At 41.2% G+C, this 18,115-nt stretch overlaps 1 protein-coding gene across 4 annotated transcripts in view; it reads left to right on the top strand.

The window, feature by feature from the left end:
* LOC117778352 (netrin-G1-like) overlaps positions 1-18,115 on the top strand; it is a 59,773-nt gene that overhangs the window by 37,451 nt on the left and 4,207 nt on the right. For 3 of the 4 annotated variants that reach the window (XM_034613857.1, XM_034613856.1, XM_034613859.1), the window contains 3 exons: positions 6,235-6,407; positions 9,973-9,999; positions 11,671-11,715. In XM_034613857.1, the coding sequence (XP_034469748.1) occupies positions 6,235-6,407; positions 9,973-9,999; positions 11,671-11,715 (245 nt within the window). The remainder of the gene's footprint in view (positions 1-6,234; positions 6,408-9,972; positions 10,000-11,670; positions 11,716-18,115) is intronic. The other variant, XM_034613858.1, reaches the window with a different exon arrangement.

The raw sequence follows: 18,115 nt of genomic DNA, 5'->3' as shown, positions 1-18,115 counted from the left end.
AGTTAACCTCAAATGAGTCTGTCAGTAAAAAGTATGGCAAGTTTTACTTCACCGGGTAATTGGTAGAGGAAGTGGGGCGGTTTTCTAGTTTTCTTTTCTAAATCCTGCCGACTAAAATACCTTCTTCTCTTCATATATCAAAGCGATTGTTGGCCTCAAACCATGGTCAGAGTCAGGGACTGCATCAGAACGTCTGGCTGCGTTTGTGGTCAATCATTTGTGTTTCACTCCTCCGTCTTTCCGTCACACCGGGAGCATGAGTCACTTATTTGGAGCTGTAATATCACTGCACTGGGCCCATTCATTTTGCCAATAACAGCATGGAAGGCTGTAAAATGCATCATTCTTCCAAACACAAAAACAAAAGAAATCACGCTGTCACACACAGTCGGGGGGGGACAACAAACAAACAAACATGACCAACACCTGCTTCTATTTTTGGTGCGGCTGTCGCTCACATGCATAACAGCCGTGCTTCCTCTCATGTAGAGGAATCAAACGAGCCTCTCTCCCCCCCCGCTGCACGGCGTCGGGCGGCTTTACTCGGGTTTGTTCAGGTAACACATTGACATTCATCTAAAATTTTCAGCAAGGCCAAAGTTTCCCCTGAACAGCCTTGATCTCGCCGTATCTGTCAGAACCATCACTGGTCAGAATATGTGAGCCTCTCCAGCTGTCTTGTCAAGGAAAGTTTGGGGGAACCTCAGTATGCATTTATACAGCGAGGAGCCACATTACGAGCTCTGACCATGGCCGACTTGAGGAGCAGGTGAGATAGCGGGGCGGAGGGAGTCTGGCTTGTCTTATCGCTCAGAGTGCCAGCCATGGGTTAAATCTCGAATGAAAAAAAAAAGACAGAAAGAAAGTCGGCTTTTTTAAGTTTTTAAATACCGCACGGCCGTTCTATAAAAACTTTCAAGACGTGCAGTCGACATAAACATTCCCAGGTTTCAGGCGACGGTCCTGGAGGAAGTTATATTCTGAGTTCAGAGACCGTTTTGTATAAGCTGCTATCTTTTTATTCTCCTTATCTTCACAGCAGCAGAATAACACAGACGCTGTGGCAACCAGCCGTTTGTCTGTATGTGGCCTGGTCCTGGGGCTTCCTCAGCATATAGACTCTGCTACAGGCCAACGGCAGGTGGCCTTGAGTTGAACCATCGGAGCTTATGTGTTTACATGACATAATCAGAGATCTATGGCAGCAGCAAAGGAGTAGAACTGCAAAAAATAGAGCAGATATTACCTTGTTGGCGCTGGTGTCACGATTTTCAGGTCAAAGACATTGAGATATGTAGTTTTAAAACTGGAATGAAGTTAGTTACAAAGTCATTTCAGCAGCATATCAGTTGTTTTCATGGACCTACTACATTGAAATATAGTCACTCAAAGGCTGTGGGAACAGTTATTTATAGCCAGGATGTCAGAACTATTTTTTTATTTAAGCGTAGCCCAATTTTCGTGGTTAGAGTTAAACAATGCTGACTGTCATTTGCAAACAAGCCTCCTCCCTGCACTGAACTCCACAGATCCTGTTGCTGTTGTGAACGCGTCTTAGAGGAGAATCTCCCGCTGCGTCGTCCATGTGTGAAAGAAAAACTTCGGAGAAAGTCCGGATTCAATTCTCAGGAGGACATGTTTGAAAATGGCTTATAACACCACCTCACATCATTGTCACTTTAATGTAAATGTGACATTTTGGGCTTTTGCAAAAAGTGACTTAACCATCTCCAATGATCGCTAGATGTCACTTAACAGTAAAAGTATGATTCATAATAAACTGCCTGGACTAATGACCTATAGAGTCGTTTTATACCTGAGGACATTGTCATAAACACAGGTGGCTAGTGAAGCATTTAATGTGACAGTGAGTCAGCTTACACAGGACGAGGACCCTAAATCTAAAGCAGCTAAATGGAATCCAGCCATCATTACTTTTACTATTAACATTTCCCATGAAAAATAAAAAGGCTTTATAAATTTAAAAAGGTGTAATTTGGGTTTTTTGTGAGTTAAAACTATCATATATGTAAATCAAGCATGTTTGGTTCATGCCAACGCCATCGTAAAAAGGTCAAAGTCAAACAGGTGAAGACATCTGTGGGTGGAGTCGCAAGATATTCAAGAACATCTGAAGGAAGATAGTAGTTTGAAAATCAAATATCAATAATCCGACTATTTTCTTGCATATTTTTCAACAGCAGTTACATTTTCTACCTTTAATTCTGTCTTTCACATTGTTTTTCTGCTATTTCACCTTTTATGGTTTTCATAACCCTTATTTCCTCATATTCAAATGATTATATCGCTTGAGATCATTGTAATTTATTGGCTGTAAATTTGTCAGATCAAATATGCAGATAATACATAATGTAAGTGTAAATGTGGCCAAGACCATCATCACTAATTTACATTTTATCTTCAGGAAAACTTTATTTATTGCATCTGTGACTTGGCTTTTATTTTTCCCTGGGAAGTCAGTGTTGAGGTTCGACTTGAAAATTAGCAAATGAAAGTTTCCCTAACCCGTCACTTCAGTCTCCTCTTCTTTGAGCTCCCGATGTAACGAGTTCCGTGCACCTCTCTTGTCTCTCGGATCAGAGATGCGAGGAGCTGTCACGAGGAAGAAAAGCTGTGTTAGACATAGTGAGCCTGTCAACGTGGTGCCAAGCAGCCGGGAGAAGCAAAGGTTAGGCAGCAGCCAGCGGAGGAGATCCAGGGCACCGCAGCTGTCTCTCCCCTGGAATATCAACACGCAGGAGATCCAGAAACCTCGCCGTCCTTCACTGTGGAGGCTCGGCCATTGTTTCATTTGTAGCGCGCACGATCGCAGGCCACCATATGGTCTGAACCAGATCAGTCAAGACTAATATCTATATCCGATTAGAAGCCAGGAGCAGAATAAATGACAATATGTTTTTTTTTTGGAGTGGAGATTAAAGGAGGTATTTTATAACTAAAGAGCTCATGATATGAGTTTTAGTTTTTTCCTGTTTAATGTTGAAAGTTTGGTCCAAAACATTATGTAGTTTTACCTAAAATTGTCTTTAAGCCTGCAGATACATTTAGTTTTATTTGCTCAGTTGTCTGTGAGGTTCCTGCTTCCACACCGGTGCAAAGAAGGTAAATTCATAGATGGAGTTCACATTGAAAAATGTAATTTATAAAATTCTGCAGCAATGTTTCCACAGTTCAATACAATTCTATTTCTTCCATTTCTACAGACAATTCACAAACCTTGCTACGAAAACTCTTTTCATCGAAACTACTTCACAGTAAAGAGAGAATCCAATAGAAACTGGATTATTTAATAATTGAAACGTTTCTTTTTTCTGCACAAAGATGTTGCTGTTGATTTTTTATCCAACAGTTTGAGCACCACAAAGTAAATTCCATTTCACTCCAGACACAGATATTTCAAATGCTACAACAAAGACAAACTAAATATCTGCATGGTTAGATATAAATACTTAATTGTTGTATATTTGTAATGGTTTTTATTGTAATTTGGGTTAACTGGGACTTCATGAAGAGTCTATTAGTAACTCCCAAATGCAAAAACACATATTCACCTATACTATCCCGCCTATATTAATTGCCTCATCTTTTAAGAGCATTCCTGCGCCTGGTTTAAAGAAGGAACAGCAGCTTGATGCTGTATAGTGTCTCCTCAGGGACAGTCACTTGTTTGGATAATGGATAATAGCAATTGCTATTGGGCTGAGCTAAAAGGTCATTAAAACTTTATGAAATGTGTCTTTGCAATGGTGCCGGTTCAAAAGGCTGGACATCCAGGGGGGGGGGGGGGCCCTCATGTGGCCCAAAGCGGGGACAGAGAAACTCCCTGATTTCAATATGACAATGCCAGCGGCAAAAGCATCACATCCCAGAGCTCCCCCGAGTCCACGTTCTGTACTCTATCAGCGCGCCGCCCGCACCGGTCGGACCCGATGATCCAGATTTTGCTGGTTTTTAATTAAGTGGAAGGTCAAATCTCATCGCTCTTGACTTCAGGGAGCTGCCGCTGTCTGCATGGCAGAAGAGCTACAGCCAGTCATTAATTTTATGGAGCAGGGACTTTAATTGATTAAAAAGTTAAGGACTATGGGGAATGTGTGGTAAAAAGGCATTTGCATTTAGTTGCTGTGATCTGGGCTCAGATTCACTTTCATCCTCCGTGGCTGCTGATATTGTGAGACAGCGAGAGGGGGATTTTCTTTTATAGAGAGACTCGAGTAGTTGTGTTCAACTTTAATAATGCTGTCGCTGATTTTTTTCTGAGTTTAATGTTCAGGTTTATGTGAATTTCTGTTTGATCACTTCAGATTTTACTGAATTTTATCTTCTGTGTTCTTACTTCGTTCCTTATTGAGTAATTTTGCAATTTGGTGAAACACTTTCACACAAATCTGTGTCTAATTAATCTAACTAATATATGTCTAACTAATATATGAAAAGGCAATGAATGATTGCTAATACAACATATTTTAATTATTTGCCATATAATTATGTCTTTTTTAGTTTGAACTCCCTTTAGAAACAGTTTAATAAACATTATTAACATATTGGATGATTTATTAGCAAATATCATGTTTTAATCCAATTTTTATACATCACTTTTTGAAACCCTACATATAGTTTGTACTTTTATGCATTTGTGCATAATGAATAAATGAATGTTAATAACAAAATCCCATTAAGCTATTATAAGTATGTCTTTAATTTAAATGCTCTGATTTAAAAACAATTCAAACCAAATCAAACATGTGCATCTATTCTTATACATTAATTTATTCTCTCATTTTTACAATTCAATAGTGTATTATGAACATTTACTGATGAGTTAAGACGTAGATGGGTTTAAATAAAAGTTACCTAAAGAGCAACGTTACCAGAAATCCAATTACATTAGACCTTAGTCACTGACTTTGTGCAGCTGCTCATCAGATAAACAGAACACGGTATAGTTTCCCTTTGTTTCCCCAGTTCTATCCATCATTAATGTGAGATGCCACTGTAAGGCCAGGAAGTCAATTAGAATGGATGTATTTCTGACTGCCGCTGTCATTTCACCGGCTCAGGTTCTCCGGTGACTCCGGTTAGAAAACGGGAGAAATCTTCCCTCGAAGCACTTTGTAAAAACAAACACAGGCATGATGTGAAACCATGAGCCGATCCAAACCCCTGGGGGGGGTTTCTGTGTCAGATCCTCTCCACGGCTCCCTCCCTAACTGTTTCTGTATAAACCCCCCCCCACCACCACCACCACCACCACCACCAACAACCTCCCGAGAAGCTGAGGTCACTGGTTGTAACCTCCTACCCTCTCGGGAGTAAGATTAAATACGGAGAATTATATTTGGAACACAGCTGGAATATGAAACTGGAATATCTCATGTGACAACAAACACGGCCTGTTCTTCCTCTGCTCGAGCTCTTCACTGGAGGTAAACACGAGCCCCTCGGTGAAATCACAAAGCTTGTGCTCCGCGAGTGTGCAATTTACCCTCTGCATTCAGGTTGTTAGACCCACCGCAAGTGAGACTCGAGCTGCAACCAATTTGTTCTTTTTCCACCGGCTCAGAAATACAAGCACGTTTGTTCCATGTGGTCAAATGGGGGGGTGTGGGGGGGGTTGGTCGAGTGTTGACAGCCTTCAGGCCTCGTCTCCCCTCCTGTCAGGAGAATCTGTCAACTCTGCCACAGTTCTGTCTAATAAACCAGCTCCACCGACCGGTAGAGGCTCAGACCTCCTGCCTGAAGGCTCCCTCGCAATATAACAAAGGAACTTTTGAAGAAAGTTAAAAAAAAAAGTGAATTCTCAGGATATTCTGCTTTTCTTTTTAAGGCCATCATCTCTCTATCAGGCCCCTGTTTTCTGCTCAATTAGTGAGTCTCGCTTGCCTTTCGTTTAGCTCTCCGTGTGGCAAAAGTGACCTTATTCGCAATCGCTGTTCTCTCCGCGGGGGGGGCAGCGACAAATGAGGCCTTGTGCGGTGTTTTTTTTTCCAAAGTCGGGCATAATGAATCTTTGTGAAAGGCACGATCCAAGTGAGATAATCCACCAGGATTTCTATTTACCCCCGTCAAAAACTGTGAAAGGCACAAATAAACATGGGGCAGACTTTTTTGCGAAATTCTCTCCAGAAATTCTCTCCAGAAGGCATCGATTCAGTGCAGAATGATGCCTATTCATGTCTTTGTTTTTCTTCTGCCGTTATCTTTCTGTCTCAGATGCAAGTGCAACCTGCACGCCAACAGCTGTGTGTTTGACAAGGGGAAGCTGGGCTGCGAGTGCGAGCACAACACCACGGGGCCAGACTGCAGCCGCTGCAAGAGGCACTACCACGGAAGAGCCTGGAGTGTGGGCTCCTACCTCCCCATACCCAAAGGAACAGCGAATATATGTGAGTACACCAGTGTTTCTATTTCTACTGTGATACCGTTGATACTGGGAGCAACACATCACTGTATTCCCGGTTCTAGCAGTCAGTGATATCTGATGACGATGGCAATACTGAAAACATCATAACTTTTACTTATTTATTAGTTTTGCTCGTCTTTGACTCCTCATCAGCTCTTTGCCTCTGGGCAGCATCGCTCATAAATATATCTCTGAGCCCTACCTTTTGGTTTGGTTAAATATGTGCTGACATGGAGATGAAATATACAGTGTGTCATTTGGCCGGGAGTTGAGGAGTGTTTCCTTTTGGGCGGTGGATTTCACGGTTGTCCTGCTGTGTCAGAAGACTCACAACTGGCTCTCAGACTGACCTTTTGTTTAAGTGGTCATGAGAAGCTGCACTCGTGCGCATAATGAGCGACAGAAACAGATGAGCAACCGCATTGATCCTCAGCCGTCACAAAATCTTTGGCTGAGTGTTCGGACAGAAACACAAATTTTACAGGCAACATGACTGCAGATTGACTGAAAAACTTCAATAATGCCGACCAGTGCTGACTCCATTCCAACAGCGTTTTCTTAATCTTTATCAAGTAGTTGGATTAACAGTTTTCTAACAGCCTTATTTATTTGTTCCTCACATTTCCTCACGGCATGTGTTGACTTTCAGTGAAAGCTTTGAAGAAAGGGTTTCATCAGGTTTTCCTTTGCGTTTTTTCTTTTTTTTTTGACAGATCAAGAATGAACCAATCAAACTCAACCTAGCAAAGTTATTGTTTGCTTGTAAATCGTAATTCTTAATAATTATGGGTGAAGATTATAAGACGCTTACAAGTAATTTGTCAAGCAGTCAAAAGGTTCACTAATAACTTATTATTTTTTATAATCAAGCCCCATTGCAACCCAAAGAACTAGGAACCTTTGCAGCAAGTCTATGTTTCCACAACAGGGACCAGGGTCTAAATTACATTGCCCCTTGAAAGTCACCAATCAGTTTAGGGAGTAAAGCAACCTTTGAACCTTTGAATACATTTTTCAGGTACACTGATTGATTGTTGGATAGAGTTCTGCATTGGTGGTCTGGAGCTAAACAGCTAAACGGCCTAAAGTCCTCCCTCTGGACTTCAGACCATGGTGGAAGGCTCCCTGGGCTTCTTCTTCCAACACCACGTTGCATTACCACCATCCACTGTGTCTTCTTTTTCATCTTCTCTCAAGCTCCTTGGGCTAAAAGTTGCACTTTTGGTCAAAACTCAAATATCTGCATGTTTTTTGCAGCTTTCACTTCTTTAGTTTTTCGTCAGTGGTCGGCCACTTTGAGTTTCATTCATTCAAAGTTAAATAAAGGTGAATATCACTCCGTCCAAAAAATTTAATGTGGCCTTCCTGCCTCAACTGTCTGTTCACATGGTGTGTGAGAGGCAGAAGGTGCTCTTTTACATTATCCCCATTATAATCTTGGACAGGAGTTGAGTCACATTCATCAAATCCCAGGCCTGAGGCAGGGGGCTCATTGCCTCAATAAATCTAATGCAGCCACTCAGGGATGTGGTGGTGGACAGCCAGGCGAGGCCAGATGGTGGAAGATCTAGGCCTCTCGTCCTCCCTTCACACTGATTCAGTCTTACAGTCGGAGACTCTCCATGACGTGGGTCTTCTGGGATTGACAGCAGGTTTCTCAGATGCTCTGTTTGCTCGTATAGACTTCTTAGATGTGGTGCTTCGATTGGATTTGTTCAGAAACATGATATTACCATTGATCCACTGGTTTTGTGTAAGTTCGTGCCTTTCTTGCTTTTCTTCGGGCTGTTTGTTAGTGATGAACTGGAGGATTATGCAGTGATTGGTGTGAGTGTGTGTGAGTCTGTGGTTGTGTGTGCATGCATGTGTCTGCCTCTTTGCACATGCAACACCTTTGATTGTGTGTGGGAGTTTGCTTGCGGGAACGTTTTTTGTGAACTCTAAGGAGTTATTGCCAGATTTACCGCTGCGCCTCTTCTGTGTTATGAGTCGAGTTTGAGCGCGGTGCTCAACGTCAGATTGACAGGCCGTTATTAAAAAATCCAACACTTGGCCGCATCTGCACTGAACTGATGAAACCGAGGTCTAGCCATATCAAAAGCAATATTAGCACTTGTTTGGCGGCGGCATAAAATGCAATAATGTTGCACATGGAAGTGACGTAACAATATTGGTTCCCCCAGGTGTTGAATGAACACACTTTTGTCTTGAATTATTCCTATTTCTCTCATAAGTAAAGCCCCGGCCCTGTAACAGGCCTTTGTCCATTATGTGAGGCTCATATTTCCTATGAGGATATTAAACATACAGGCCTCGTATCAAGACAAATATGCTGAACGTGCGAAATCTAATTATGGTTTAATAGCCTTCATCTGTCTTCAAGTCTTCCTCTTTAATCATGGAAGTCATTTATCTCCCAGGTAGAAACAGGGCGAGGTCTATCACGTATTCTAATCCCCGCACATTTAGATATATGAACATACGTGACCCATCATCTAATAAATTAGAGCCCAAATTGGAGTCCACCGTTTGAATGGGCCGCAGCTGTCGACAGCAGAGTGTGAGTGAGAGTGATTCAAATCCCTAAAATAAGAAGGTCCGTCGAAAAAATCCGTAAGTTGCCTGGAGAGCGGAAGAGGAATCACTCGGGGAATTATGTTGACAGGCCACTTTACAGGGAGCGTCAACTCATCTCGTGTTGCAAAGCAGGTTCACAGGTTAAGGGGGGTTAGGGCCGAGAGTTTGATCAGTTTGTAGAATGTGTTTTGGCTTCAAAGGGCAGTTTTGTTCGCCCTCTATTCCTCACACGGAACAACTTCTGGTCAGCCACTGTAGCTCGCTGGCTTTCTTGCAAATTGGAGCTTAAAGTCAGCTTTTCCCTGCCGCCGCAGTGTTGTGCTCTTTCCAACAGTGGCTGCGACGGCCTCAAACTGGTAATGAAGTGATGGATGGAGTGCAAACAGAATGAAAGCCCCCCTACAGAAACATAATCACAGAAGGACAAAGCGATGAAGCTGGTGAAAAGGATCAGAAATTACACTAATTGTTGGTTTGGATTTGTCTGCTGATGACATTAACATCACACAAAGATGGTGCATCCAGACACTGATGTCACATACGGTTCAGACAAAAGCCTCATCAGGGTAGAAACAAGTCCGCTCCAGGCCATAGACAAGACCCAGTTCAGAGCGTTTAAATAAATATATATAAAGACGATAGAGACAAATTACCATTATCTATGTTTTAAGGGTGTAAAGATAAAACTAAATAACATGTTTATTGCAAACAACAAAAAGACTGTTATGTTTCTAGTCCGATTTTTTTGATTTCATCAGTGGCAGACCTGTTATTATCATCAGAGGAAGGCGGATGTTGGATCATGAACTGGGCAGCTTGTCTGGAACAACATGGCTGCTGCTAATCAGTGGACACACTAGAGACCAAATCGGATAAACAACACAAACAATTTTTTTCATGCAGTTTCATGACCAAAGTTTCAAAAGTAAACTGAAATAAGTTCACTCTGTGTCTCTTTGCTCTTTCTGCAGGTATTCCCAGCAATCACGGACCAGTGCGTAAGTTGTTCAAGCTTTTTAAACTTGCATGCCGACTAATCCCTCACAGTGACTAACTCTCGTTTGACTGATGTTTGTGTGACAGATTGTGCTCAACATTACTATTGTCATTCATTAGGGTTGGGTACCGTTCTAACTTAAACACATATAGGAACCTGGAATATGGTACTGTTACCAATGGTTCCTTTAAAGTGCCTTTTAAAGTTGCCTGTAGTATATCCCCACTACAATGTGCACATATTCATGTATTATTGGTTTCATACAAGTATTGTGGACGTACCAGTGGCTCTTTACTAGTTAATTCTCGTAAAAATGCTAAACTAGCTAAGCTAACATCAACAAAACACTGGATCACTGGATATGATGTTGATGAAGTTATTGATTGTGACTTACTTAAAGGTTCAGTGTGTAGAGTTTAGTGACATCTAGTGGTGAAGTTGCATGTTGCAGCTGAATGCCCCTCACCTCACCCTCCCCTTCCAAACATGAAGGAGAACCTGTGGTCGCCTTCAGTTGTCATTAAAACTGACAACTGCTGGGAACCATGCAGGCTAGAAAACATGGTCACTCAGCAGCATGTATAGAAGCTATAGAGGTGATGATCTTAGTCTTTGTCTCTTTTCTCTTTTCTCTCATGGACTGAAATTTGGCACCGTGTAATTTAATTTAATGTGAATCAGTACGTAACCTGGTCATTACTCGTAAAGGTATCGAGTTCGGTACCCAACCCTACCATCCATCACTATGTTTTCCACTGTGGAAAAAGGTGAATCCAAATAAGCCATTAATATAGAGTTACATCTTAATACCCAATTTCTATGAATGGAAGTGAACCAGTGCATGATGTGACCAAATAAGAATCATTCCAGGAAGTTTCTTGGAAGAAGTAGAATTGTCTCATCAAACTGAATGACTTTCTATTGATGTCATTATGAACCATATACTCCCACACATTCCTTTAAGAACAGTTTTGCAAGCCATGTGGTACAGTCCGATATTTGGAAAATGTTGTTGTCCTGACTTTCTGGGAAGGAAGCAGGAGCTGAATTCCATTCATTTCTGTACAGGATAGAAAAAGCAAGGGACACTTAATGATAATGGAGCTTTAAGAGAATTGTGTTACAATACACAAGCAGATTTTAAGAGGCTGTTTAATTTCCACAGTGTATAAACATCAATGGAAACGATGGAAGGAAACGTTCATAGCACAATGTGCAGCATGGTTTGCAAAAATGGGGACAGACGGACAGAGACACAGACAGATTCCTCTCGTCCATATTTGTTGAGCACAGCCAGATATTTGCCCAAAGCCAGAGAAAAGAAAACCATCTTTTATGAATACGAGGTTCCCACCATGCATCCCTGCGCATGTTGATGCCTGGAGGGGACTCCTCACGCTGGATAACAAAAAGCAGCGTCCACATGTTCCCATTTCTGACTTTGTCTTGTGGAAAATTCACTCATTAAAGCTGCATGCACACGATTCTACATTATCCCATTTAGCACCGCAAACACGTGTCTGGACTTTTCCACTGATTCCGAGGCAAATCGTCCGCGATCCAAAATCCTGATTATCTATTAATCTATGCATGCTGACCCCGTTCTTTAACTATATAACAGCATGTATTATATGACTCAGTGTAATATATAACCTTTCCTATTTTTACACAGATCGAGCAAATGCCTCATCTCTTGGTGTTGCAAATCGTAACCAAGGTAGGCTTATAGGCTTTGTAACTTCAGCATGATATTAACAATACAAAGAAAGCACTGATTGCTTATTAATTGGCAATTCTGGGAGGGGGGGGGGGGTGCAAGGTAGAAGATTCAAATAACCAGTATTCAGTGGGTTGTTTTTCCCGAAGCCCAGATACTCTTCTTCATGCACAGCAACACACACTGGTCCTAACTAGACGGATCCTTTTGTGGTGAGAACACCGTAGGGAACGGACCACATGCCCCGTGATCACAGAGTCCGCAGCGTCCTAACCTCTTTGATCGTGCCCTCTTTTTAATTACCCCACAATGCTCTCTGGGGGCGCAGCCTTTCTGCCACGCTCACAAGGAAGAAGGTGAGAGGGGAAGGAGAGGGAAGGAGAGAGGAGGGTGGGGGCTTGTGTAGATTGATCTGCAGCTATCTCCTGTTAATCCTCAGGAACCAAATATCCTGTGTAGTAAGTGTTAAGTCACAGGAAGAGGACTAGCAGGATTTCCATGATCAAGGGAGGGGGGGTTTCCTTCCTTACACTCGTTGTATAACAAGATGCTACAGTCATATATCTCTTTAAGCTTCTCACAAAAACAAAAAACACAAAGACAAATACTATAGAATAAATGGGCGAGTCATAAATATATGTTTTTTTCAGTTATCAGGTTTAATCTTGTAAAAGAACAAGGGGCTGTAAAATTATAAATAAATTAACCTTGAAACCTCGTTGACTTAGTTTTGTAACATAGCAGCTGTTTTCTTATATTTTATATTGTGAATTATAACAGATGTATTAATCTCCCCCTCTGCAAGACCCTGATACTTCAGGGTAAATGAGAATTGTTGGGTTTTTAACAACAACAATCAAGTTCTCCAATCGATCAAACACATTTGTACACACGAGTTTTAACATGCAATTAATAGCATTGTTTTTGTTACACTCGAGACTTGAGACATGGATAATAACACACACATGCATCAATGAAAAGAATTCAGGGTTTACTTTTAAGCTTCTGCGTTTTCTTGCACACACACACAATCAAACATTAGTCAGAACCAGAGCGTGTTTTGAGTCTTAAAATAGCAGCAATTAATTTTCTATCGATCGACTGCGAGTAATTGATCATTTGTTCTGGCTTTAATACCGTGGCTGATTAACACTGTATGAAAATCTCAACCTGGACAATGTCTCATTGCAAATATGAAATTCACAACAAAACAAGGTCTGTGACTTTGCTTGAGGGCAAATCATTTTACAACAATGAAGAAATTAAATAATCAATATATTGCTTCAGACAGTAACATACCGGTAGTATTTACTATTGGTGAAAACCAATAATAAATAGACTGTAAATGAAATTAAAATTTGCGGCAATTTAAAGGAATAGTGAGACATTTTTGGACGTACCTTTATTACCTCGGTTAGCTTAGCATTAGGAGAGGAACCATGTAAAAACAACCTGTCACTGCCCAACTAAAGCGTAGTAATGAATGCACTGTTCTTGTTATAAATATATTTTTAGTTTTTAGTTTTATTTCTTTTTCTTGACATAATAAGCAATTGAACACGTGGAAACTCCTGCAAATTACAATCTAAATCTTGTTTTTTTATATTTCTGTTTGGACACAAATTGAACCATGAAGGTCATTTATTAAGTCTTATATTTTTTAACTCTTTAGACATAGGCAGGCTAGTTTTGTGAGTCTTTCTGCTAAGTTAAACAAAAAAAAACATTATGTAACTTTTTATATATCATGATCAGGAGCCTATGTCCGTCCATCCCTGTGTCCAATCGTCCCTCCCACTGTAATAATTGTGTCTCCAGAGCAGAACTCAAGAACCACTTGGAATTTTCCATGAAACGTCAAAATTGTCAGGTAGTGAAGTGGAGTCTTGTGATATTTTGGATTTCTCAGCGGGGGGGGGGGGGGGGGGGGGGGGGGGGACTCTTGTAAAGCTTCCGATTCTGACTTGACAAGAATTTACTGAAACTTGAGTTCTTGAAGGAAAAGAACAGACCTGTGTTTAGTTGCAGTGCGACTCCCTGCCTCTGTCGAGTGTGACTATGCAGCTGACAATTTATTCTGAACTTCCGAGCTTGCAGTCATGACTAATGATGAAGCCTTCATGTTAATATGATAACAGGAGGCAGTGCTGAACGCAGGTCTCAGCTTACCCTGACATTATGGCAAAAGATATTGATCCAATGTAATTGTAGCAACACTATTCTGTCTCGGTGCATATAATTAGCAGATCCTGTATCTGGAAACTGTCTCCAGTTAAAGTTAATTACACTGCTGAATATATAATTATAAAAGCCATTTAAAAAAAAAAAGGAAAATTTAATTAAGCTGCTGTTGTCTCTGTATTTCATGTTTAAAAAGGAACCTTTTATTGGATTAAAGATAAATGTCTGCATTATAATTCAGGGATTTGTGTAATATCCGATCTGTTAATATGAACTGAAGTATTTGAAAGGGTTTGCTTTCTTTTTTTCTGCCTCATAAAATCTAGATTTTCCACAAATAGGATTGACAGGCGCTGTGGTCCAGGACATGGATTTATCTCTTTTAACTTGTTATCGTGCTCCGACTCTCTGTATCTCAGAGACTTCGGTTTGCAGCAAGAGACGAGTGAGGACATCCTCTCATCATCCCATCAGATGAGAGGATTAGAGAACTGCCCGGCTATGTTTAGGACATAAACAGACTGTCAGATCCTCTGCAAACGTCAACAATAGACAGAACTGAATGTCTTGTCTAAGAATCACATTAGATGAAATGTGCTCCGATAATCAGATCAAAGATTCTGGTTCTGTATTTGTGGACGAGAAACAGGTTTAAAAATAATGGATAAGGACTCTTTCTTTAGAATCGTGCTTCTAATCACACAAGAGTCCGGATTTCCATCGTTGTAAAGCCGTTGCCGTGGAGAATTCTCTCCATGGTGTTTCGTGCGACACCAGGGCCCAAGGATGGATCTGTCATAACAGTTATCCTGCTAAAATGTCACACATCTGACAGAGGTGTGAGGTGCACGTATGTCTCAGGGGGAGCAAGCTGGTGCTTTGTCGGGACTCAAATTGCTGTGTTCTCACTTGCTGCCAGCCCACGTCTGAGAGGGAGTCATGGGCAACAGGATGTCCACACCACGATATATATGGAAGTTGTTTGTGGAAAATCGTTCAAATAGGATGATAATCACTTAATTTTCTTAATGGTAAAAGTTAGTTAGTTCAGTGCCCAGGGGAAAAATCCATCCTTCCATTAAGATAAGATGAGATAATCCTTTATTAGTCCCACAGGGGAAAATTCGCAATCTTACTTATCCTTTAAGGGTCGCGGGGGGGGGGATGGAGACAGGTCGCCAGTCCATCTCAGGGCCAAACACACAGAAACAAATAACCTTCCAATTTAGAGTCTCCAATTAACCGAACCCCAGGTCTGCATGTGTCTGCACTGAGGAGTTCTGGAGAAAACACACACACACACACACACACACACACACACACACACACACACACACACACACACACACACACACACACACACACACACACACACACACACACACACACACACACACACACACACACACACACGGGTAGAAAACTCCAGCTCCACACAGAAAGGCCCCAGGGTTCGAAGCTTCTTGCTTTGAGGCAGCAGTGCTAACCACTGCACCACTGTGCAACATAACACTGAATCAATATACAGCAAAATGTTTTCTGTGGCTCTGGAGGGAGCTTTACAAAGTCTGCAAACATAAACCAATGCTGTCCAGGCTCTGCTGCTTTAATTTTAATATTTTCTCGAGGATCCATCTCATGTGAGTTGTCCATTTTTATTAAAGTCCAATATTAAAAATCCTGGATTCGCCTTTTTTCCCCCCCCCCGGATCTCCAAGATTTCATGGGTTCCTCCTAATAATCAAATGCTAGATTTCGTACATACAATCAAATAAAAAGCTTTATGTTTTACTGGCTTTACTGATCATCGCTGAGCATGCGTGAATGCATATTATACATTTTATTAACAGAGTTACTGAAGACAGCAACTTTAATGTGATATTGTTTTTGGCACGACAGCAGGTCCTGCGACTCGACTAAGACTCTGCAGGCTCGTAAGCCTCCGCAGAAGCAAACTAATTGAGCCACAAATGCTTTTAGAGCGACAGTGTTCCTGAGGGGCTGCCGGAGGCCACGCAGATTATCCTCCGGCCACAGGCAGCACATTTAATGCGTACACTAGACAATGGAGATCCCATGGAAATTTCTACGAACACACACAGAGCAGGTGTCCATTAACTGGGAAACGAGAGAACAACATTTCTTCGCAGTGTAGCCAGGAGGCCGTTAATGTTTGGGTCCGCTGAGGATGGGCCAGCTGTGATTCAGGAGTTATTTTCATGCAAAGTTCAACAGACACTTTTTGCTCGGCACGGGGGGGGGACCGGCTCGAGGTCCTGGTTTGATAGGACCTGATATTTGGTGTTAAGCCTATAATGTGTGCAGGGCTGTGGGACCACTTTTGGTCAGGTCGGGATTACACTTTTAAATATAAACATCACAATCAAAATATTATTAAGGGGTGTGAGTCACGTCTGGGCAGCAGAAACAAGCTGTGAACTTAACACTCACTTATTTGCATTTCACTTGAAACAGCGACGATGTTTCTGATCACATGACAAACAACAGTCACTCTCATTGTATCTGGATTTTAGTGCCTTATATACCCCGAGATGCTAAATGCTGATTTTGTCCGTCTGATATTGAAAGATACAAATAATAAATAATAAAATATAGTAAAGATTCCTGCCACAAAACTAAAACAGTGAGTTGAAAGACAGTAAAATGCTCTATAGAGATGTGGAAATATAAAGTTTTCACTAAAACTTAATCCATTTCATGATAAAACTAGAAGGGCGCACAAAGAGCACATCATACCTGCCTCTAATCTTTTATTCCGATCAACTGCAAATTGTAATGGGTTCTTCCTTTGGACATGCCCCACCCTTCCATAAGATTTAATGGAATTGTATTCAGTAGTTTTAGTTCAGTGGTAATCCTGCTGAGAGACATTTTTAAACCAAACAAACAAACAAGGAAATCATAACCTCCTTAGTTTGGTAAAAAAGTCACTCTTGTCGGAATGTCTGAATTTGGTGCAGAACACAAACTGCAGAGGACGTTGAATAAATGTATCATAATTGACCAGAGAATGAATCCTGAGAGTTGAGTGCAGCAGAGTTGAGGAGGGAGAGGTGAAAGTGACAGGAAGTGCTGCAGGGCTGAGAGGCAGCTGAGTAAAACCTGAAGACACAGAGTTACACAGGAAATAAAACTCAACAGAATCAAGGAATACTGAGACTAAGTCGGCCGTAGCATCACTGTGGTGAACTGACCAAGTGCCAGAGAACAGAGGCAGCGCTGGGTTTATATACTACTGGAGTAGACTGCATGATGATTCACAGGTGTGCAGTGGAGAAGTGGGTCAGCCTTGCAGCAACCTACGACACACACACACACACACACACACACACACTCAACACAAACGTTTAACACACAAGGGGAGGGAAAGAGGGAGAGAGGAGGAGAATATACTTACTGTGCATCACCAGGTAATTGCAAAACACAGACATATGATATGTTTTTCTGCAAAACTGTAAAATATCAGTAAAGTGCTATGATCACTCTGCACTTTCAAGGTACGACAAGATGTTTTGTCATCAACGCCAGTGACAAATACACCCAATAATAATATTCAAGATTCTAGTTCCGCCATTTTTATGGAAATTATCAAAAACCTGTTGCTCAAAAAACATCTGCAACATCAATCTTTTCCTTCTTCAGTATTGATTTGCCATTTAAAAGGAAATGACTGTAAACACACAGCTTATTCATGATAGGATTTGCATATCAGTGTATGTGTGTGTGTGTGTTTCACTTAAATCTAAACATCACAATATCATATTTCCAGCATCAATTACATTTTTTTGAATCCATCTACAACATCAGTGGTAAATGTCAGGTTTCTCTGTCAGTTCCTGAATCAAAAAGAGCAGTGGCTTATTGCCAGGCTCATTATTTTTGCCCCAGTGCTCAACAATCATAGAGAGAGAAATCTGTCACGCAGACACCAGAGCTGCTGCATTTTAAATAAGCAGTTTGAATGATATTTGCTCTTGTAATATTATCATTATTGATCTTTCCCAGAAAACACATAAAAACAGTTTAACAGAACAAAGTCATCACACAAAATCCGCTCCGTCTGTTTGTGGCAGATGAGGCATGAAAAGTGGATCCACCCAAAAAAAAAAAAACTAAACAAGACAAGAAATGGCAGCACCGCACAGAAATACTTCAAAATCCCAAAGTGATCATAAATCCCTGCATCCACAGGTGGAAT

This window comes from Hippoglossus hippoglossus, chromosome 17 (assembly GCF_009819705.1).
Source record: "Hippoglossus hippoglossus isolate fHipHip1 chromosome 17, fHipHip1.pri, whole genome shotgun sequence".
NCBI lineage: Eukaryota > Metazoa > Chordata > Actinopteri > Pleuronectiformes > Pleuronectidae > Hippoglossus > Hippoglossus hippoglossus.
The sequence above is the reverse complement of the archived record's forward strand: the minus strand, read 5'-3'. Positions and strand labels throughout refer to the sequence as shown.